Raw genomic sequence first — 23477 nt, 5'->3', positions numbered from 1 at the left:
GGTTGCAGTGAGCTGAGATCGTGCACTGCACTCCAGCTTAAGTGACAGAGTGAGACTCCATCTTAAAAAAAAAAAGAAAAAAGAAAAAAAAGAAAAATTCACATTAACCAGTAATGAAAATGGCAAGGTACTAGAGCAAGAGTAGACACCAGTAGTACTGTATTTAGTCACTAATTTTATACTATAATTGCCTAGTATTCACCAGTGTAATAGAATATGCATCTCGGAAACAGATTCTTGAATATATGAGAAAGGAAACACTGAAAGCCAATAACTAATTATCCAAAGCAAGCTTATTATTTGCAAATATCAACTCACCTGACACCTTATATTATACTAAATAGGGAACAGCCATAAAGATACCATTCTTTTGGTTACAAAATTAGCAAAAACTAACAGCATAACAATATTCAATGTTGGGATTGGTGCATAGGGAGAAGTACTTTCAAAATAATGGCGGGAATGTGAAAGCAATTTAACAGTGTGTATCGAAGTTTTTTCAAAAGTTCATTCTTTGACCTGGTAGTTCAACTGATGTTACATCCCCTGGTGGGGTATTAAAAAACCATCCATGGCCGGGCGCGGTGGCTCACGCCTGTAATCCCAGCACTTTGGGAGGCCGAGGCGGGCGGATCACGAGGTCAGGAGATCGAGACCATCCTGGCTAACACGGTGAAACCCCGTCTCTACTAAAAATGCAAAAAATTAGCCGGGCGAGGCGGCGGGCGCCTGTAGTCCCAGCTACTCGGGAGGCTGAGGCAGGAGAATAGCGTGAACCCGGGAGGCGGAGCTTGCAGTGAGCCGAGATCGCGCCACTGCACTCCAGTCTGGGCGACTAAGCGAGACTCTGTCTCAAAAAAAAAAAAGAAAAAAAAAAAACAAAAACAAAACCATCCATTGTGAAGTTAAGAGATTTTAATGATCTAAGGGAAACTCTAAGAAATAGTGCAGCATGAATGATGGTTAAAAGCCTGAGATTTGGCATTAAATAGAATTTAAGTCTCATCTCTGCTATTTACTAGTTTATGTGACCTTTGTTACTTAATCTAAATCTGTTTCCTTATGTATTTGAAAAGGGAAGGCATTATTATGAAGACTAACATATATATACAATCCTATATACTCAATAAATGCTAACTTATTAACAAACCATAAAATATGTTAAGACAGTAAGAGGTAGGGTTTTATTTACAATGTAATCTGCCTATTTAAAAAATATATGGTATACACCAAAGTGTTGAGGATATCGTTAGTCAACAGAATTGAGTGCTTTTGATCTTTTTTATATATCCCTATAATCAGCATGCTACTTTCACAGTAAGAGGAAAACAAACACTAAATAGGTAGTAACAGAGTTAAGAAAGCAGTGTGTTTTATCATTAAATTGAAAACCTAACCTATCCTTATCTTAAAGCTAACTAGAACTAGTCAGCACAGTTTCCTTGTTGTAGGCTATGATTACAAACTAATGCTTTTCTCAAAGGTATTCCACCTTAGATAATCTGGGACAATACTTCATTATTCAGATCCTTATGTAAAATTTAAAAAAATGAATTTATGAAACATAAATTTATTTAAATAAATTTAAAGAAACACAAATGTGTTATTTTCAAATTGTAAATTTTATAACCATTATATAAATGGGCACTGATATACAAAATAATGTCAGTTGCTAAAACATGACAATTCACAGCAGGCCTACATCATATAATGGCAGAAATCTTTAAACACAAAATCTAATGATTAGAACCAGAAGTTGAAGGCCCACTGAAGGAATCCTTAATATTATGAGGCCTAGGTTTCAAAAAGCTACCAGTTCTAGAACGGATTTTACTCTGGAACTGTTTCTTGACTATTTCTTGTTGCATCTCTTTCAGCGTGAAGTGGAATCTCTGAAACTCAGGTGTGGCATCAACAAAGTCAAGAAGGTAGTCCAAATTCTCTCTTACAGCAGATAATTTAAATTCAGCAGTCTGCTTCTCAGTTTCTCCTCCTTTTTGAACAACTTCCTTTGTTATTCCACCTTTGGTTTTTAGGAGACAACCCTTTTCTTCATCTCCATTTAACCACACCCTATTATCATCCAACTTAGTTTCCAACTCCCCACATTTTTCAAGAATTTCTCTAAAATCCCCATCTTCTAAGCCTTGAAAATCATATTCAGGTTCCTTTTTGTAAAGAAGATTTTCCCATGCATTTGCTATGGTTATTTGTTTTACTTCATCCCAACTTTTTGCCCAGTTAAAAATTGCACTTTTTATATTGTACATTTTAATTTTGGAAACTCCTTTATCTCCTTTCTGTTGCTCATCATCACTTTCTTCAAATATTACAAGACTCTCTTCAAGTTGCTTCCATCTATACAGTCGTTTGCAACTCAAGATCACACCTTGATTCATTGGCTGAATCAAGGTTGAAGTGTTATAGGGAAAGAACATACATTTTATTCGACCATCCTCACTGGTTAGTGATTCAGAGGAAGGATGAGCTGGGCAACTGTCCAGAAGTAACAACGCCCTGATGTCCTCTTCATGAAATCTTAGGACATTAAGTTGAAAATGTCGGACCTCAGGAACAAAGTTTTGAAAAAACCATTCTGAAAACAATTCTCTGGTGAACCAAACATCTTTACTGGGTTTATATATCACAGGCAATGTACTTGTGTCCTCTTTCACACTTTTGGGCAGTTTTGATTTTCCAATAATGATTGATTTTAATTTATGAGTTCCATCTGCATTTGCACATAAAAGGGCAGACAACCTTTCTTTGTTTATTTTCTTCCCTGGTAGGCAGATATCCTTCCTACTTGCCTGAGAATTTTCTGGCATTGACTTCCAAAAGAGGTCTGTTTCATCCCCACTGTATAGCTGAGCTAGACACAGCTTCTCCTCTTTGATTATCATGGACAGTTTTTGTCGAAATGGTTCAACATTTTCAGAAACTGAACTTAGGACTTGTTCCCCACATCCTTTTCGGTTCCCAATTGCATGCCGATTTCGAAATCTAAAAAGCCAACCAGTGCTAGCTTTGAAATCTGTTCGCCCAAAACACTGTGCGAATCTCTCTGCAGCAGCCTGAAGCTCCACGCCTCTTACCGGAACACCAGCTGAGCGTTTCTGTTGGTACCACATGTAGACCGCATCATCTACATCACCATATTTGGCTCCGGTTGTCCTCTTTCTCTTCTCAGCCCCTAGTAATGGCATGTCCTGCTTTAGTACAAAGTCTAGAATTAACTTCTTATTTTTTTTAATGTCATAAAATGTTGACTTACTGATTCCAAATTCATCCATTACACTTTTAAGTGATCGTCCAGCTTCAATTCTACTTAGAACCTTCATTTTCTCCTCCAGATTCAGTGTTGTATATTTCCCTCTCTTATTCATACTGAATTTAACTCTGAACAACCAACAGGAAAAAACAAAGGGAAAAGCCTTAATGAACTGGCAAAAAAAACCTCCACATTTTTAAAACAAAACAGCTCAAAGCCCCAGAAGGCATGGGCATTGTATTGGAAGATAATGGACTGAAGGGGATAACCATGGTTGAAGAGTTAGTCTAGAGGTGGAGGTCTTACGTACTCAGAAAGCTCCCAGTTCCAAAGTCCTGTCTGGCTTTTGCTCCTGCAAGCCATGAGTCATCATTTTTCGGAATGCCACCTACTTCTTCTCTTTTGACAGATATAACAGCCTCGGTCAGGAATGACAAGAATACCTGCATACTTTCCCTAACTCAATACAGGAAAAGGGACAATATCAAGAGAGGAGGGTTTGAGCAAGATGTGCTCACAAGAAAGGACCCCGGTGGAATAAGTTTCAATAAAAACCGATGCTTGAGAAGAAGGGAGTGTGAAAGACCCAAAGGCAATGACAGAGTAATCTTGGGTGTAGCAGAGATGCAATGTGGCTTCTCCCCTTCCAAAAAGACCTGATTTTACCTCACTGCCCGAAAAGAGAATGGCGCTCATGTTGCTTTGTATACAGCGCTCACTGGGCAGCAGTTCATCTATCTGGATAAGGGCTACAAGGACCCTGACATCGGGATGTATGGAGAGTTGGAATTTAGGAACAGTTGTACTGAATCTTGAAGTGAAGAAGTAAGTAAGTAGTTTTTGTTGTACGTATGAAAGAAATCCAACTTTTACTGCATTCAATATAGTATTCTCAAGCACCGTGCTTTAACTTGAGTGTCTCTTGTGTTTGCCAAGGTAATATATAAGTATGTAAATAATTCGTTAGTGGCACTTTACCATTCTCAGGTCTTCTTTCTTGGGAACATCTGATGTATTCTCAAGTGCTATTTTTCACTGAAACTGTTCTCTGAGAACAAGTTTCAGAATCACAGTAATTCTTAGAGATGAGCCCAAAAGTTTTACAAATATTTCACCATAGTTAAAACATTTTAAAGAGCTGTCCTTTCATTTGCTTTCCTAAATTTACATTGTAAGTAACATACTTTTCATATTTGAGAGTTTGATTTCTCTTCAGTGTTTATTTTACTTAATTTGAACCAAGACTCAACTTTTCCACAGAAGAAATCTAAAAGGTTTCTCTGCTGCTGTTTCTGATCAATTGTTTCTCATAAATCCTGCTGGCAAACTCTTCTGTCCCTCTAGCCCTCAAATACTCTTTTCGGGTCCTCCTGGTGCTCCCCAAAGCCATTCCAGGTCCTTAGAAATGTCTTAGTCTAGATTAATTTCCTGGTTCTCATTCCAGATACACAACCTCATGGGAAGAAACAAAAACTGCCACTTTTATCCATTCCAGGTGCTATGAAGAAAGAAAAGTATGTCAGAGAAATAAGGGAAATGGCTGGTATCTCAGTTATTATTCCTCTTATTTAGGGCAGAATCTGACTGGCCCATTCATTCCCCAACTACATAGAATTCTCTCTCTCTCTCTCTCTCTCTTTTCTGAGACAGAGTCTTGCTCTGTCACCCAGGCTAGAGTGCGATGCCACTGTCTCAGCTCACTGCAACCTCCGCCTCCTGGTTTCAAACAATTCTCCTGCCTCAGCTTCCTGAGTAGCTGGGACTACAGGTGTGTGCCACCACACCCGGCTACTTTTTGTATTTTTTTGGTAAAGACAGGGTTTCACTATGTTGGCCAGGCTGGTCTCGAACTCCTGAACTGGTGATCCGCCCGCCTCAGCCTCCCAAAGTTCCGGGATTACAAGCGTGAGCCACCACGCCTAGCCCAAAGAAATCTCTTAAGTCTCTCATCTAATAACCCAGAAGAGTCAGACTACTGGTTTTCCTCTAACATTCATTGCAAGAAATGCCAACTATGAGTGATGGAGCATGGAGAAGATTACAAGAGAATATGGTAGTAATTAGGGTGTGGAGCCAATGGCAGGCTAAGATCAAGCAACTTTCTAAATGAGGCTACTATAAGGCAATTAGTAAGTGATAACTCAGAAATAAATCTTGGTTTATTTCTTTCACTTGTAAATGGAAAAATAAAGTATCTGCTAACCAATAGCAGCACCATTAACTCCAGCCAGTCACCTAGCAAAAATATTCAGTTCACTATGGCAGTTGTGTGGCTATCTCAGAATTAATATATTTGCTTTCAATGCTTCTCAGCTGTACCGTCGTCTTTTTTTTTTTTTTTTTTTGAGATGGTGTCTGGCTCCGTCGCCCAGGCTGGAGTGCAGTGGCGCAATCTCAGCTCACTGCAACCTCTGCCTTCAGGGTTAAAGCCATTCTCGTGCCTCAGCCTCCCAAGTAGCTGGGATTACAGGCACGCACCGCCATGCCCCGCTAATTTTTGTATTTTTAGTAGAGACAAGGTTTTGCCATGTTGGTCAGGCTGGGCTCGAACTCCTGACCTCAAGTGATCCACCCACATAGGCCTCCCAAAGAGCTGGGATTACAGGTGTGAGCCACTGCGCCCAGCTATGGCCATCATTTCTAAAACAGTGCCCAAGCAAGGGGAGGTGAATGAAACCAAAAGGAAAGGCTCAAGAAACATTTGTGGGCTTCAAAGGATAAGCCACTATGGCAGCAAACCTCACATAATGAAAATCATCAGTGCCCCTCATTCACTATTCACAATTTGTGCCTTGCATGCCTCTTTTTCCCATGAATCCCTTTTCCATTTTCTTCTCCCTTTAACCAACTTCCTAACTATATTATGAATCAGGCCTGTCAATGATATCCAAGGGCACTGCTTAGCACTGCTAGCAGAACTTCACTTATTCAACTTAATAAATGCTAATTATATATTCAGCATTGGGCCAAGTGATGAGAATTTTTTTTTTTTTTTTTTTTTTTTTTTGAGACGGAGTCTCGCGCTGTGTCACCCAGGCTGGAGTGCAGTGGCGCGATCTCGGCTCACTGCAAGCTCCGCCTCCCAGGTTCACGCCATTCTCCTGCCTCAGCCTCCAAGTAGCTGGGACTACAGGCGCCCGCCACCACGCCCGGCTAGTTTTTTGTATTTTTAGTAGAGACGGGGTTTCACCATGTTAGCCAGGATAGTCTCGATCTCCTGACCTCGTGATCCACCCGCCTCGGCCTCCCAAAGTGCTGGGATTACAGGCTTGAGCCACCGCGCCCGGCCGTGATGAGAATCTTAATGCTGAGGGCGTTACTGTCCACTGGTTCTGATAGACTGAGAACAATACTTACTTCTGAAGAAATGAAGTCCCAACCTGGCTGAGATATTAAGGAAATGAACCTACTTAGACACATATTCAAGTGATTAGGCAGACGCTCATTATTAAATCTCTGTTTATCTTTCTCTCTCACTTAAAAAGGATCAAGATCTATGCCTAAGATGAGTTACATCCCATCCTATCCAAAAGCAAAAATAGCATAATGACCTGGCAATGGCCTCTCATCTTCATTCTCACCTTAAACTTACCTTAGATGAACTGCCCTAGAAAGAAGCTCGGTCAAAAACGCTCAAATGGTGCTCCAGGATTTACTTTCTTTTTTCTTTTCTTTTTTTTTTTTTTTCTTTTGAGACGGAGTCTCGCTTTGTTGCCCAGGCTGGAGTGCAGTGGCCAGATCTCAGCTCACTGCAAGCTCCGCCTCCCGGGTTTACGCCATTCTCCTGCCTCAGCCTCCCGAGTAGCCGGAACTACAGGCGCCTGCCACTGCGCCCAGCTAGGTTTTTTTTGGTATTTTTTAGTAGAGACGGGGTTTCACCATGTTAGCCAGGATGGTCTCGATCTCCTGACCTTGTGATCCGCCCGTCTCAGCCTCCCAAAGTGCAGGGATTACAGGCTTGAGCCACCGCGCCCGGCCCCTCAGGATTTACTTTCTTAAATGCACTCTTTTCTTTTTTTTTTTTTTTTTTTTTTTTTTTGGGGACGGAGTCTCACTCTGTCGCCCAGGCTGGAGTGCAGTGGCCAGATCTCAGCTCACTGCAAGCTCTGCCTCCCGGGTTTACACCATTCTCCTGCCTCAGCCTCCGAGTAGTAGCTGGGATTACAGGCGCCCGCCACCTCGCCCGGCTAGTTTTTTGTATTTTTTAGTAGAGACGGGGTTTCACCGTGTTTGCCAGGATGGTCTCGATCTCCTGACCTTGTGATCCACCCGTCTCGGCCTCCCAAAGTGCTGGGATTACAGGCTTGAGCCACCGCGCCCGGCCAAATGCACTCTTTTCATTCCCATTCAAAGGACTCCAGTATAAGTTCTACATAAACTCATTTTCTAACTTTTAAAACTCTTCCTCTAAATGCAGCCCAACTCAGTAAAAACGTACTTAAGATCTCACACTCTAATAGTTTCTAGCTTTTAAAGCCTTTACTCCCACTCTTCCCTCTGCCTGGAATGTGTCTCCATACCCTGCTGTGGACAAAATCCCTGTGGACAAAAGGTCTTTTATAATTTCCCCAACCCCAAATCAACTTTGATTTTCTCGGAGTTCTCACAGAATTCAGTTTATGTCCTATTCTTACTTTCTGTTACTGATATTCATGACATTGCCTCAGTCCTTTCAATAGACTGCTTAAGGACAAAGACGTCTTTTTTTTTTTTTGAGAGGGAGTCTCGCTGTGTCGCCCAGGCTGGGGTGCAGTGGCGCGATCTCGGCTCACTGCAAGCTCCGCCTCCCGGGTTCACGCCATTCTCCTGCCTCAGCCTCCTAGTAGCTGGGACTACAGGCGCCCGCCACGCCCGGCTAGTTTTTTGTATTTTTAGTAGAGACGGGGTTTCACCATGTTAGCCAGGATGGTCTCCATCTCCTGACCTCGTGATCCACCCGCCTCGGCCTCCCAAAGTGCTGGGATTACAGGCTTGAGCCACCGCGCCCAGTCAAGGACAAAGACGTCTTACTCAGATCTGTAACACTGGCTACACATAGCTGACTTAATAGTCCCTTGACTGGTATAGGCTGACGTTACAAAAACTGGTAATTCGGAAACCACTCATACTGGACTTATTAAATAATCCCTCAACTGGTACAGACTGACATTACAAAAACTGATTAATTCAGAGATCACCGAACACCCAAAACACTTAGATTCTTATAACTATGATTCAGTAAATATGTGTGGAATGCTTATCTTATCCAGGTGACTATGTTAGGCGCTGCATGAGATACGAGATGAAAACAAGGTTCCCATTTTCCTGGGAAGAATACTGGAGTGGAAAACGCAGAAGATATCACAACAGGAGAGCTATTTCCGATTAGCCGCCGCCACTGCTGAGCTACGTGACCCTGAGCAAGTCATTAGGTCTTCGTTTCTCTGTCAAGGAGAGGTAGAAAAAGTACCTATTTCACAGGTTCAAACCTACCTCACAAGAAAAAATAGTTGTGGGAAATGCGCCACGAGACCTAGAAAACGGTACAAAACCCTCGGGGGGCCGTTGTTTCTGAGCTAGCCAGTGGCCCGACCCGGACAAAATGCCTCTACGTCGAGGAGGCTGCGACGAGCCCAGCAACAGCTCGAGCACTGCCGGCCGGGCCGCGGGAAGCCCGAGGACGCGGCGCGCGCAGCTGGGCGGCGACCCTTACCCGGCGAGGCTCTCGGGCCCCGACAGCCACACAGAACAGACGTGGCAGTGCGACGCCTCCCCCACTGGGAACACCAGACGGCGACAGCCACGCGGTGAGCCGCTGCAAGGCCCTCTAGGGTTCCGCGGGTCTGGAGACTCGGTAGCGTTAACCCTACCCCACCTCCGGGGCCGGCAGCAGTTTCTCTGGCGAGGAAGTAGGCCGGTTTCAGACGCCTTAGCCGGAAGGCGGGCCTCCGCGCGCCCTCGGAAAGCGTCACTTCCACTTCCGGCCGGCTCTCGGGCTCTGAGCCTGGACAGGGCAGCGGTAGGGCAGCACCGCTGTGGGACGGCGGTTGCGCGCCTCAGATCTGCAACCTTCCGCGCGGCGGCTTGAGTTTGAGCGTCAGAAAGCGAGGAGCGGCCTTCACGGAAGCCAGGCTGGCGGAGGTAACCGAGAAGCAGCTTCCCCTATGGCTTAGACCCTGAAGCCGCTGAAGCGGCGGCGGCCGCAGGGAGGCAGACATTTTCCGTAGGCGGCGGCCGCGGCGCTTCCGGGCCGCGCGGCTGGATCCTGAGGCGGGGCCCCCGTCGGGCTCGAGAAACCATTCTCTCCCTGCTTTTCGCAGCTATAGTCCAGAGGCGCGGCTGAAGCTCGCTGGGACACTGCCCGCTTGCCTAGTGCCCGCGGGCACGCCTGTCGCAGACACAAGCTGTGGCGAATCCGAGTGCCGGCAGGCAGCAGTGCCTGCAGCTCCTTTACCTCAGACCCTTTACCGCCTCCGCTGGCATTTCCGTGTCCGGCTGATGTTATGCGCTCGGTTTAGCCTCAGGGCTAGCGGCTTCTGCTGATGCAAAAACACAGGAAGTGTCTCTGTGCTTCCGGAGCCGGTGTGGGCAGCGGGGCGCTGGCCGCTTCTTTGAATACCGGTGGCATCCTGGCCAGAATTTCGGTGCCGTTTCTGCTGGCTTACTTCAGGAAAAGTGAGGCTCACGGCTCTCCTCAGCCCCACTTACAAGTCTAAATGACCTTCCGAGAAATGTAAAGTCAGCAAAAGTTTCACTTTCATCGTCACCAGCTCCTATTGGAGTTGATATTTCGTAAACATCAGCGACAAAAAGAAAATATGACTTGATATTTTGTAAATAAAATATCCTTTCTTACAACGTGATATTTTGTAAACACAGACCAGCTGTGATTTTGTCCAGATCAAGTAAGCACACTTAAAAATGCGTACAGGCCTGGCGCGTTGGCTCGCGCCGGTAATCCCAGCAATTTAGGAGGCCGAGGTGGGTGGATCACGAGGTCAGGAGTTCGAGACTAACGTTGCCAAGGTGGTGAAACCCTGTCTCTAATAAAAATACAAAAATTACCCGGGCATGGTGGTGTGTTCCTGTAATCCCAACTACTCGGGAGGCTGAGGCAGGAGAATGACTTGAACCCGGGAGGTGGAAGTTGCAGTGAGCTGAGATCACGCCACTACACTCCAGCCTGGGTGACAGGGAGAGACTTCATCTCAAAAAAATATATATATATAATATAAATCATCTGCATGGCACGCTTTATGTGTCTTGCAAAGAAGAATGATGAGCATATTTTTGCTTACTTGGGAGACATGGTCTGAAAATAGTTTACTTTTTTACTTTCCTTCTGTAGTAACCCCTCCCCCCACTTTGTCTGGGTTTCACTTACCCGCTGTCAACTGCGGTACAAAAAATATTAAATGGAAAACTCTAGAAATAAATAGTTCATAAGTTTTAACCCTTTTTTGTTTTTCTGAGATGGAGTCTCGCTTTGCTGCCCGGGCTGGAGTGCCCTGGCGCGGTCTCAGCTGACTGCAACCTCTGCCTCCCGGATTCAAACAGTTCTCCTGCCTCAGCCTCCTGGGTATCTGAGACTACAGGCACGCACCACCACACCTGGCTAATGTTTGTATTTTCAGTGAAGAAGGTTTCACCATATTGGCCGGGCTGGTCTTGAAGTCCTGATCTCAGGTGATCCACCCACCCTGGGTCTCCAAAAGTGCTGGGATTACAGGCATGAGCCACCGCGCCCCACCAGTTTTAAGTAACTTATTACAGTGTTTTATTGTTAATCTCTTATTGTATCTCATTTATAAATTAAACTATCATAGCCATGTATACATAGAGAAAATAGTAAAATGCAGTTAGATGCTGTTGGGGGTTTTAGGTATTCACAGAATGTACTGGAACTTACACCCCTTGGATAAGGGGGTACTACTGTATTTTTTTTTTTTTTTTTTTTTTGAGATGGAGTCTCGCTCTGTCACCCAGGCTGGAGTGCAGTGGCCGGATCTCAGCTCACTGCAAGCTCCGCCTCCCAGGTTCACGCCATTCTCCTGCCTTAGCCTCCCAAGTAACTGGGACTACAGGCGCCCGCCACCTCAACCGGCTAGTTTTTTGTATTTTTTTTTGGTAGAGACGGGGTTTCACCGTGTTAGTCAGGCTGGTCTCGATCTCCTGACCTCGTGATCCGCCTGTCTCGGCCTCCCTAAGTGCTGGGATTACAGGCGTGAGCCACCGCGCCCGGCCTACTGTATTTTGATCTCACTGTCTCAGCTCTTTTGCCAGTATTCCTACAATGGAAAATCTAAAATGTTGTTTTTTAAGGTGCCTTTATTTTTAGTTTTTAAATTAGAGAGACAAAGTCTTGCTCTAACTCCCAGGCCAGAGTGCAGTGATGAGGTCATGGCTCACTGCAACTTTGAATTGCTAGGCTCAGGTGACTCTCCCACCTCAGCCTCCTGAACTAGAACTACTAGTGTGCTCTACCATCCTGGCTTTTTTTTTTTTTTTAATTTTGTGTTTTGTAGAGACGGGGTCTTGCTATGTTGCTCAGGCTGGTCTGAAACTCCTGGCTCAAGTGATCCTCCCACCTCGGTCTCCAAAAGTGCTGGGAATACAGGCATGAGCCACTGCACCTGGCCTAAAATGTTTTTAAAGTGAAGGCTTCCGTCTTCACAAGAGGGTGAAGGGTCATAAAAGTTGTACTCCCCTTACTAAAGACAGACTGGGATGATCTGTTAAAATTTAAGAGAAGCTCAGAATGTTTTCCTAATCTTATTTTCTCCTATTCTTTTCTTATGGGGAATATGGGATAGGAGGCACACCAGTTAAATCCTTGGAAAATCCCAAAATACCTTTCAGCCAGTGGGTGCCAATTTTCTTACCCACCAACCTTTCCTAAATTGTTTTTCTTTTTATAAAAAAGACAGTTGTCCACTGACATTTGTCTGTTTTGTGCTGTGCTTGAGCTGAATAATAGAAAAGGAGAAAAACAAAGAACCTGCTAGTTGATTTTGAAGGGAAGATAGAACATCTTTTCTGTTCTTTTTTCTCATAAGTAGCAAGTGATGAGGGTCATGTGAGTTTCTTATTGATATGTACTTTTTTTTTCTTGTCCTCAGTGCTTTTAGGAAGAAGATCCTTTTATTGCTTTTGTACAAGACCAGACGGGATCTCATTTGTCAAACGTGGTACCAATTGGGTGTCTTAACATAGGAACAGAACTTCCTAGAGCAGAATGATGATGGTAGATCTGAAAGTGGCTGCATACTTGGACCCTCAGATCAGGGCTTTGTGGGAGACCAAGGGACCTGCAAGAGAGAGCTCCGGTCAGAGTAAAAAATCTCCTCAAATGGACAGTCTCGATCCTAAGAGCTCTTGCTGGCACTTCCGGAACTTCACCTATGATGAAGCAGCTGGACCTCGTGAGGCTGTCAGCAAACTTCAAGAATTATGTCATCTATGGCTGAGGCCAGAGATCCACTCAAAAGAGCAGATACTGGAACTGCTTGTGCTAGAGCAGTTCCTGACTATTCTGCCCAGGGAGACACAGACCCAGATGCAGAAGCACCATCCACAGAGCATTGAGGAAGCTGTGGCTCTGGTAGAACACTTGCAGAGGGAATCTGGTCAAACATGGAATGGGGTGAGAAGAAAGATTCCTGGCATGTACAGTGAAATAGGATGCAGGTGGATATAGTAGCGATGGTGGCAGTTAGTTGAGAAATTAGATGCATTAGGTCACTGTTTTTTTTTTTAGGACAGTTAAGGTGGGACTTGAAACTACAGACCCACAGAAAAGTTCAGAGGTTTCAGAGATTGTGGCAGATACTTCCCTGGCCTTAGAGAAACAGAGTTGCTTTTGCCCTCTTTGGAGCCAGGGTGAATTGAGGGTGATGGGCCTAGTCTGGCTTGGCCAAGGAGACAGGACTTAAGTACTTGGAAACAGAATAAAAGGTAATAAAGAGTCAGGGAGGCCGGGTGCAGTGGCTCACATCTGTAATCCCAGCACTTTGGGAGGCTGAGGTGGGTGGATCATCTGAGGTCAGGAGTTCAAGACCAGCCTGGACAACATGGTGGAACCCTCTCTCTACAAAAATAAACAAATTAGCTGGGCATGATGACTGGTGCCTGTAATCCCAGCTATCCTGGAGGCTGAGGAGGGAGAATCATTTGAACCTCGGAGGTTGCAGTGAGCCAAGATCACGCCATTTCACTCCAGCCTGGGTGACGTAGCAAGACTCCATCTCACGAAGAAAAAAAAAGGGGGGGGGGCCAGGCACAGTGGCTCACACCTGTAATTCCAGCACTTTGAGAGGCCGAGGCAGGCAGATCCCCTGAGCCCAGCCTGGGCAACATGGTGAAACCCCGTCTCTACAAAAAACATCAAAATTAGCCAGGCATGGTGGCACACACCTGTGGTCCCAGTTACTTGGGAGGCTGAGTCAGGAGAATCACCTGAGTCCAGGAGGTGGAGGTTGCAGTGAGGTGAGATCGCACCACTGCACTCCCTTGGGTGACAGAGTGAGACCCTGTCTTAAAAAAAAAAAAGAAGGGGCAGATCCACAAGGAGAACACAGGAAAACAAGGACATTTAAAGAAAAGGAGAAATTGCCGGGTTCGGTGGCTCATGCCTATATTTTGAACACTTTAGGGGTCGAGGTGGGAGGATCGCTTGAGACCAGTCTTGGGAACATAGTGTGACCTTGTTGCTATGAAAAAAAAAAGAAAACAAGCCAGGCTAATGGCACATGCCTGTAGTCCCAGTTTCACAAGAGGCTGAGGTGAGAGGATTGCTTGACCCAGAAATGTGAGGCTGCAGTGAGTTGTTATTGCAGCGTTGTACTCTGGCCTGGGCAACAGAGTGAGACCTTGTCTCTTAAAAAAAAAAAGTTTTAGGCCGGGCACGGAGGCTCACACCTGTAATCCCAGCACTTTGGGAGGCTGAGGCGGATGGATCACAAGGTCAGGAGTTTGAAACCAGCCTGACTAACATGCTGAAGCCCCGTCTCTACACAAAATACATAAACTAGCTGGGCGTGGTGGCATGTGCCTGTAATGCCAGGTACTCAGAAGGCTGAGACAGGAAAATGGCTTGAACCCAGGAGACAGAGGTTGCAGTGAGCTGAGATTGCACCACTGCATTCCAGCCTGGGCAACATGGTGAAGCTCTGTCGCTACAAAAAATACAAAAATTAGCTGGGCGTGGTGTCGTGTGCCTGTAGTCCCAGCTACTCGGGAGGCTGAGGTGGGAGGATCACCTGAGACTGCAGTGAGCCATGACTACACCACTGTACCGCAGCCTAGGTGACAAGAGTGAGACCCTGTCTCAAAAAAAAAGAAAAATAACTAGGGGAAGACTGCAAAAGAAAAGAAAACATAGAAAAAAGGGAAACAAAGATTTGGAAAAAAGAAAATTCCCAACAGAATAGCCAAGGAGAAGAAATGCACTGATGGGTAATGTCCTCCCTACAGTAGATGAAAGCCTCTACTGCCTTCCCTTAATGGTGGTTCCTTGGCTCTGCTGACAAGTAGGGAGCCAGGGTATGACCTTGGTGGGTGGCGACACATCTACTGACCTCAGGTCTGCTGGGAAGAATACAGGGCAGGACCTATGTTCTGTGTCAAAATCATCTGGAGGTAGGTTGGAGCCACTCTTTCCCCTTTTTTCTCCATTCTGTCCCAATTCTCTGAAAACCTGTGGCTGTAGGCATAATCAGGCTGACAGGAAGACTTTTAAATTCATTTCTTTGAATTTTAGTGAAAAGTAGAAGATAGAAAACCACAATTGTGGGTTTGAAGTCAAGAGAAAAGGCCTGACAAGACAGCATTAGAATGAGTGGCCTGCCCGGCCGGGCACAATGACACACCTGTAATCCCAGCACTTTTGGGAGGCCGAAGTGGGCAGATAATCTGAGGTCGGGAGTTCAAGAGCAGCTTGACCAATATGGAGAAACCCCATCTCTACTAAAAATGCAAAAATTAGCCGGGCATGGTGGTGCACACCTGTAATCCCAGCTACTTGGAAGGCTGAGGCAGGAGAATCGCCTGAACCTAGGGGGCAGAGGTTCTAGTGAGCCGAAATTATGCCACTGCACTCCAGCCTGGGCAACGAGCGAAACTCTTCACAAAACAAACAAAAAAAAGATGAGTGGCCTGCCCAACCCTGCCAGTGGCCTGACCTAGACCATATACAGAGGAGTAGAAGCTGCTGTGTTGAAGGGCTGGCAGGAACCACGGTTTGTTTCCTTTTACCCTAGTTTTCTCCTATTTGTGTATAGACATTTGTGGAACATTGGTGGCCCAGTATCTTTAAGCCTTTGTCATTTTTTTTAGTGTCTTACACTACTGACAATGTGGGCTGTATACCTGTTGCTCTGCCTCCATCCCCACAAACCAAAAGTAAGTTCTGTGGTAACAAGGATGGGAATTATTTCTAGGTTGCAGTCCATGAGCTGGGAAAGGAGGCAGTGCTCTTGGGAGAAACAACAGAGGCCTCAAGTTTCAGGCTGAAGTCAGCAGATTCCCAACCAGTGGACGTATCCCAAGATGAAGAATTTTGGAATACATACCAGGGTCTGCAAGAACAGCTCAGCAGGAATACTCATAAAGAGACTGAGCCCGTGTATGAGAGGGGTAAGGAGCTTCATGATAATTTCCTTCTGGGAGCTGTGATAATAGTTTATTCACCCAAAATGTCATGGGCATTTTTTGAATACCCTGCTCTGTGGATTTGTAAAACCAGCTTTGATAGCAACTATGATGTCCTTCCAGACAGCAGTAGAAATGCCAACTGTGGATGAAAGTGGGAGTTGGCCGAGGGAACAGAAATAGCTAAACCCCAGAACTCTTCTTGGTAATAACAGCATGAACTCTGTTCCTTAGAAAAGTGGAGAGGAAGGAAAGAAATGGAGTGAGAAGGCTTAGGGTCACCTCATCCTCATAAAATACAGAAGGAATTGGGATCAGATGGGCTGTTAGTGGCAGAATGTGAAAACAATTGTGTACCAGGAAAAACATAATAAAAGACAAAAAACTTCATCTCCTACCATACGGTGGAGTCCCTGAGTACTTCATTTTAAGATATCAAATTTTGGTCTAACTCAGAAAAATATGAGAGGAAAAAGGGATTTCCCTTTTATTTCTCTGATGAAGACTGAGGAAATGGTTAATTGGGGAACTGGTTCTAGGGGCTGGTGGATATTTGGTTCTTATTTATGAAGAGACTGCTTCAGGCATCACACACACCACACATGTGTAAAGGTGTCCTATCTGTACTTAAGTCAGGATCAGTATTTTAGAAATGAGCTCAGGATTTTATAGATAAAAGAGATTTCTTCTGGCTCTTTTCCCCCCACAGCTGTGCCTACTCAACAGATTATAGCCTTTCCTGAGCAAACAAACACCAAAGAGTGGACAGTGACACCTGAGCACGTCTTGCCTGAGTCCCAGGTGAGCTGTGCTTTCCAGCTGTTTAGGGCTACCTTTCTCTGCTATACACGATTCAAACTGTCCAGGAGGGGTTCAGAGGTGTGTTAGTCCCGGGTGTTCTCTGGGCAACTGGGTACCTCCCAGGCTGTGGGCTGACCCCTTGGCTCCTTTTTTTTCTGCCTTCTCACTTAAAAAAAATCATGTTCTGTTAATTCCTTTATCGCCTGGCCTAACATGCAGTTCACAGCCAGGTGGCTAGGCTGCTTCTGTATCGTGGCAGGTTCTGAGCTGAAGTCCATTCTCTTCTTTAGAGCTTGTTGACATTTGAAGAAGTGGCCATGTATTTTTCCCAGGAAGAATGGGAGTTATTGGATCCCACTCAGAAGGCCCTCTACAATGATGTAATGCAGGAAAACTATGAGACTGTCATCTCTCTAGGTAAAGATTTTCCCTTCCCTTTATGTAGTTGAGTACTCTATTCTTGGCTTACTGAGAAGGAACCCCAGTGAGGGGTGTCTCACTGTTCCAGGAGCTGGTTGATTTTCAACTAGATGGTGTAGGGGAGGGTGTAGGTAGTGTATCCAGATCACCTGGGGAGCTTTTTCCAAATGTACGTGCTGATTGCTTACCCTACATGGAGTTCTTAATCCCTTCCCTCTCTCTTCCACCAAACTTCCTCTTCCATGTCTTTCTTATCTCAGTAAGGGGCACAACCATTATCCAGTTGCTCAAGGCATACAAAGTAACAGTCCTCCTTTGTTCTGATCTTGTCATCATACCCCATTGTTAATTCATTAGCAAGTTTTCTCAGCTTTACTTTGACGTATCCTGACTCCAACCATGTCTCAGCTTCTTGCACTGTTAGCATCCTTGTATAAGCCAGTGTCATCTTGAACCAGGCGTACATGAGTAGCTTTTTAACAGGGGCCCCTGCATCTCCTTGTGCCCTTACACAGTCTGTTTTCTATACAGAAGCTAGATTGATCTTTTAAAAACCTAATCAGATCATGACATTTCCTTGCCTCAAAAGCATGTGGTCACTTACATTCAGAAAAAAAAAAAGTCTGATATTACCAGGGCTCCAGAACACTCTACAATCTGGTTCCTGCTCACCTGTCTGCCCTCATCTGCTACTCAAGCCCTTGCTCAGTCCTTACCAGCCACTTAGCTGGTCTCCTTGCTGTTAGTTGAATTTGTCAAGTTCATTTTTACCCTCTAGTTTAATTTTATTTGGCACACTGGGCTTCCTGAGTACTTCATTTTCAAATTGAGTACTTCTAAGTTTTGCTCAACTCAGAACAATTTATATCATGCGAGGGGGAAAAAAACCCATATATATATACATGTCTCTTTATTAACTTTCCTCATGAAAACCGAGGATAATCATCTGGGGAACCGGTTCTAGGGGCTGGTAGACACTTGGTTCTAATTTACAAAGAACCAAGTGGTTACCGTATACACTCTTAAAAAGGCGTCCTATCTTTCCAGAAAGAATCAGAATCTTCTGTATTTTAGAAATGAGCTACGGATGTTCATAGAAACAAGAGAAATGCCCTCTGGCTCTTTTCCACCCACAGCTTTGCCTGCTCAACAGATTTTAGTCTTTCCTGAGCAGACAAACACCAAAGACTGGACAGTGGCACCTGAGCTCCTCTTGCCTCAATCCCAGGTGAGCTGTGCTTTCCAGCAGTGTAGGGCTACCTCAGCATGACCTTGTCTGCCTTTCCCTGCTGCCCAAGACCCATACTGCCCAGCATGTGCCCTGAGGCATGTTAGCCCCAGAGGTTCTACCCTGGACAATTAGGCTTGGCCCAGAGGGAACTGGGTACCTAGTAGGCTGTTTGCTGACCCGTTGGCTCCTGTTTTTCTGCCTTCTGCCCTGCTTTTTTTTTTTTTTTTCCCCTTAAATCGTGTTGTTAATTTCTTTAGCGCCTGGCCTACCATGCAGTTCATACCCAGTTAGGCTGCTTCTGCAGTGGCAAGTTCGGAGCTGAAGTCCATTCTCTTCTTTAGAACTTGTTGACATTTGAAGAAGTGGCCATATATTTTTCCCAGGAAGAATGGGAGTTACTGGAATACACTCAGAAGGCCCTCTACAATGATGTAATGCAGGAAAACTATGAGACTGTCATCTCTCTAGGTAAAGATTCTCCCTTCTTTTTGTGTAGAAGTTGAGTAATCTGTTCCCAGCTTACTGAGAATGAACCCCTGTGAGAGGGTCTCACTGTTCCAGGAGCTGGTTGATTCTCAACTAGACAGTGTAGGGGAGGGTGTAGGTAGTGTATCCAGATCACTTGAGGAGCTTTTTCCAAATGTACATGCTCATTCCTTATCCTACGTGGAGATCTTGATCCCTTCCTTCCCTTTCCCCAAATCTTCTCCATCATGTTTTTCCCATCTGAGTAAGGGGCACCACCATTATCCAGTTGCTCAGGGCGAACAAAGTACTGTCATCTTCTTTTTTTTTTTTTTTGAGACGGAGGCTTGCTCTGTCACCCAGGCTGGAGTGCAGTGGCGCGATCTCAGCTCACTGCAAGCTCTGCCTCCCGGGTTCACACCATTCTCCTGCCTCAGCCTCCCAAGTAGCTGGGACTACAGGCGCCCGCCACCATGCCCAACTAATATTTTTTGTATTTTTTTAGTAGAGTCGGGGTTTCACCATGTTAACCAGGATGGTCTCAATCTCCTGACCTTGTGATCTGCCTGCCTTGGCCTCCCAAAGTGCTGGGATTACAGGCATGAGCCACCGTGCCCAGCTAGTACTGTCATCTTTTACCCTGATCTTGCCATCATACCCCACTGTTAATTCATTAGCAAGTTTTCTTAACTCTACTTCGACATATCCTGACTGCAACCATGTTTCAGCTCCTTGCACTGCCAGCATGCTGATCTTAGCCAGTGTCATCTTGAAGCAGGTCAATGTCAGTAGCTTTCTAACAGGTCCCCTGCCTCCGCTCTTGTCCTTCCACAGTCTGTTTTCTACACAGAACCCCGATTGATTTTTTGAAAACATAATCAGATGGTTGCGTTTCCTTGCTTCAGAAGGCTGTGGTTACTTCTTACCATATTTGGAGAAAAATCTAAACTTCTTACCAAGGCCTCAGGACCCTCCCTGGTCAGGTTACTATGGACTTCTTTGCACATGTGTCCTGCTACTGGTGTGCTTGTGCACTCAGTCCTCTTTAGCCACACTGGTCATCTTTCTGTTACTTGAACTCGCCAGGCTTATTTCTACTTTTCCTTTGCCTTGCATACTTTTCTGCCATGCGGTAAAACTCACTTTTAGGTTTCTGCTCAAGTATTACTTTCTCAAAGAGGTGTCCCACAGGACCTTATCTAAAATAGCTTCACAGGAGCAGAATCTTAAATACTGTTTACCATGATTTAGTTTTCTTTAAAACATTTATCACTCCCTGACATTATTTTGTTTATTGATTGATTGTGCCACCCCTATACTATAATATAAAGTCCATGAAATTAGGGGTCTTCTTCACTGCTATATCCTTAGCCCTCGAGCAGTGCCTAACACACCATAGCCACTCAGTACATGTTTGTTGAATGAATGAGTGACAGTTTCATATCTAGCAATCTGTAATTAGAGAAATTTCACGAAGTGATTTTGGTCTGTTTCTTGTACCTGCATATGAACCAGTAATCTATAGGAATGGTAGAAATCTATCCTAGCTGAGGGCCTGTGGCTAAAGAATAAAGGCTAAATAAAAAGTAACTGTAATTATAATAGTAATCACTTGTGCTTATGATACTCAAGTCAGCATCCTTCACATTGGCTCCGCCATACCTGGTCTTATCCAGGCTGAGTCCTTCTAAAGAGTTAATAAGACCAGCTTATATTCCCTGCAACTTCTGGAGCTTGGTTCCCCCTTGGTTGGATATAGGGTATTGATGGCAAAAGAGGGAGAATGTATACTGGATTCCCATTCCCTGTATCCTTTTCATTGATCTACCATAGGTTTATTTCTTAGTCTCTGCTTTGCATAGCTACCTATCAGTATAGCACAGTATAAACATGATACTGGATCTTGGAGTCTATCCATTTAACCATTTGGAGTAACAAATTGTAAAATGTCTTTGGTCATCCTGAAACAGTCTGGGATTAGTGGACCAATTCACTGTTAAGTTACCAGTCCTTGACCTCATTTTGTCCATTTGACAGCATTGTTTGTGCTCCCCAAACCTAAAGTGATCTCCTGTCTAGAGCAAGGGGAAGAGCCATGGGTTCAAGTGTCCCGGGAGTTTAAGGATAGTGCCGGAAAATCTACAGGTAAATATACCATGGGAAGTGGAGAAATGTGCCTTGATGTGAACTTTTGCAAGGGCTTAACATTTTAAGATTTTGTTCCTTTTTTTTAAAATCATTGAATTTTTCTTTTTATTCCTATGATTTTCTTGTTCTGGGATACAGATGGGTGATTATGTTTATTCCAACAGGGTTAAAGCTCAAAAATGACACTGAAAATCATCAGCCTGTATCTCTTTCTGACTTAGAAATACAAGCATCAGCAGACATCATATCAAAAAAGGCCAAAGTAAAAGTTCCCCAGAAAACAGCAGGCAAAGAAAATCATTTTGATATTCACAGAGTGGGGAAATGGCACCAAGATTTTCCAGTGAAGAAAAGAAAGAAACTTTCAACCTGGAAACAAGAGCTGCTCAAACTTATGGATCGTCACAAGAAGGATTGTGCAAGAGAGAAGCCTTTTAAATGTCAGGAATGTGGGAAAACCTTCAGAGTTAGCTCTGACCTGATTAAGCACCAAAGAATTCACACTGAAGAGAAACCCTATAAATGTCAACAGTGTGATAAGAGGTTTAGGTGGAGTTCAGATCTTAATAAGCACTTAACAACACACCAAGGAATAAAACCATATAAATGTTCGTGGTGTGGGAAAAGCTTCAGTCAAAATACAAATCTACATACACACCAAAGAACTCATACAGGAGAAAAGCCCTTCACATGTCATGAATGTGGAAAAAAATTCAGTCAGAACTCCCACCTTATTAAACACCGGAGAACCCACACAGGTGAGCAGCCATATACTTGCAGCATATGCAGGAGAAATTTCAGCAGGCGGTCAAGCCTTCTTAGACACCAGAAACTCCACCTGTGACGAGAAGCTTGTCCAGTGTCCTCATTCTGAAGACATTCACCAAATGGAGCTTGACACTAAAATTTGTGTAAAACAAAAATCACAAACCTTGAAAAATTTTACATCAGAAAATGGCGGGGATAAACATATGTTTCACAGAAAATAATCAAGACTTGGTCTGCAGCCACTCAGTAGTTTTCTGTGGTCACAGAAGTAAACATTGTTCGTTTTGCATTGATCTCTCCAGTCATTCTTGAACACATCCAATAGATACATTTGCAGCGTGGTCTTCCAAAATGAAAAGCAATAACATGCATGTTTAATTGCATACCATTCTCTTCACAGTAGCAGGCTTACTACTTTCAATAGTCTCATGAGGCAGAAATGAATTACAATGTAAAGTGTTCCAAGAATGAAATTGGATTTTCTTTCTTTTATCATTGGACACGGTTTGCAAAGTTGAACATCATTTGAGTTCCTTCTTGAACTTTTTGGCAACTTCTGCTCTTGGATCCTGTTATCACAGTTTTCTACTGTGATGAAATCATGTTAACTTCACCACTAGGGAATCTTCAGATGAACTATTAATGCACTAACTTGTGCCTCTCTCATTGGTGATGTTTGGAAAACAGAAAACATCTCTAATGGAATCATGGGTAAACGGGTTGGAATTTGTAGCCATGGAATATAAGATGTAAATAATTTTCTGCAATAAAAGAAACTAGACTTACAATGTCAGTAGGATAAAGCAGGTATAAAAATTCGTACTTGGCCAAGGCCTGAAAGAAAATTAGTGGGAATTAAGATCAACTCAGAATTTTGTTTATTTACTTTTTAATTGGTTTTTCTTTGTTACTAAGAATAAGAGACTTGACCGGGCACGGTGGCTCACGCCCGTAATCCCAGCACTTTGGGAGGCCGAGGCAGGCGGATCACGAGGTCAGAAGATCGAGACTATCCTGGCTAACAAGGTGAAACCCCGTCTCTACTAAAAATAAAAAAAATTAGCTGGGTGTGGTGGCGGTCGCCTGTAGTCCCAGCTACTCAGGAGGCTGAGGCAGGAGAATGGCGTGAACCCGGGAGGCGGAGCTTGCAGTGAGCTGAGATCGCGCCACTGCACTCCAGCCTGGGCGACCGAGTGAGACTCCGTCTCAAAAAAAAAAGACTTAATGTTTGTATGGGAGTTGGAGTGTGTGTGCTGCAGACAGGATCCTGTGGCTCATTTGGCATGGAGACCTGGACATCTAGTCAGGAGGAGACGGTTCCCTAAATAAAGGGTTTGGGAACTCGTGCTGCGTGTTGGGCGAGGATGAGCAAATCCACATCCATGTTGTTTTGTCCTACACTGTAAGCTCTACCTGTCTTTGTTCTTTCCAGCACAGCATTTAACAGCAGCCTCAGGTGGTTAATTTGATGGATTGCCAAAAGTCTGTATAGCCAATGGATTTTCTTACAACTTGCTTATTTAGGTACAGCAGTGACTCAGGTGCATTCCTTTTAGAGCTCTTAGGTATATCAGGAAAGGGGTTAAATAACTGACCTCTTCCAAACTGCTTATTTATTTATTTATTTATTTATTTATTTTGAGACAGAGTTTTGCTCTTGTCGCCCAGGCTGGAGTGCGATGGTGTGATCTCAGCTCATTGCATCTTCCGCCTCCCAAATTCAAGTGATTCACCTGCCTCAGCCTC

General features: G+C 44.4%; 2 protein-coding genes across 6 annotated transcripts; one reads left to right on the top strand and one right to left on the bottom strand.

Moving 5' to 3' along the window:
- Positions 1–1603: 1603 nt before the first annotated feature.
- Positions 1604–9453, bottom strand: TIGD7 (tigger transposable element derived 7). 2 transcript variants are annotated; one of them, XM_025370313.1, is made up of 2 exons: positions 9255–9453; positions 1604–3399 (listed from the first exon to the last, which is right to left on the bottom strand). In XM_025370313.1, exon 2 carries the CDS (start codon positions 3384–3386, stop codon positions 1737–1739), a length of 1650 nt encoding a protein of 549 aa, XP_025226098.1. In that variant the 5' UTR covers positions 3387–3399; positions 9255–9453; the 3' UTR covers positions 1604–1736. The 2 variants fall into 2 exon arrangements, with proteins under 2 accessions (XP_025226098.1, XP_025226097.1); XM_025370312.1 differs by lacking the exon at positions 9255–9453 and adding an exon at positions 8964–9224 and having other exon boundaries at positions 1604–4769.
- ZNF75A (zinc finger protein 75a) lies at positions 9148–22515 on the top strand. 4 transcript variants are annotated; one of them, XM_025370314.1, is made up of 7 exons: positions 9962–10155; positions 12370–12893; positions 15688–15883; positions 16608–16699; positions 16990–17116; positions 20853–20960; positions 21128–22515. In XM_025370314.1, exons 2-7 carry the CDS (start codon positions 12486–12488, stop codon positions 21805–21807), a joined length of 1611 nt encoding a protein of 536 aa, XP_025226099.1. In that variant the 5' UTR covers positions 9962–10155; positions 12370–12485; the 3' UTR covers positions 21808–22515. The 4 variants fall into 4 exon arrangements, with proteins under 4 accessions (XP_025226102.1, XP_025226099.1, XP_025226100.1 ...); XM_025370315.1 differs by lacking the exon at positions 9962–10155 and having other exon boundaries at positions 11645–12893; XM_025370317.1 differs by lacking the exons at positions 9962–10155; positions 16990–17116; positions 20853–20960 and adding an exon at positions 9148–9391.
- Positions 22516–23477: the final 962 nt, after the last annotated feature.

The sequence above is a fragment of the Theropithecus gelada genome, chromosome 20 (genome assembly GCF_003255815.1).
Source record: "Theropithecus gelada isolate Dixy chromosome 20, Tgel_1.0, whole genome shotgun sequence".
Lineage (NCBI taxonomy): Eukaryota > Metazoa > Chordata > Mammalia > Primates > Cercopithecidae > Theropithecus > Theropithecus gelada.
The sequence above is the reverse complement of the archived record's forward strand: the minus strand, read 5'-3'. Positions and strand labels throughout refer to the sequence as shown.

Bases quoted from the DNA above. Each gene is read 5' to 3' on its own strand.
- ZNF75A (XM_025370314.1), top strand. From the start codon at position 12,486: ATGATGATGGTAGATCTGAAAGTGGCTGCATACTTGGACCCTCAGATC. The intron at 12,894-15,687 runs GTGAGAAGAAAG...AATTATTTCTAG, and splicing joins CTGGTCAAACATGGAATGGG to GTTGCAGTCCATGAGCTGGG. The intron at 20,961-21,127 runs GTAAATATACCA...TTATTCCAACAG, and splicing joins TAGTGCCGGAAAATCTACAG to GGTTAAAGCTCAAAAATGAC.
- TIGD7 (XM_025370313.1), bottom strand. From the start codon at position 3,386: ATGAATAAGAGAGGGAAATATACAACACTGAATCTGGAGGAGAAAATG.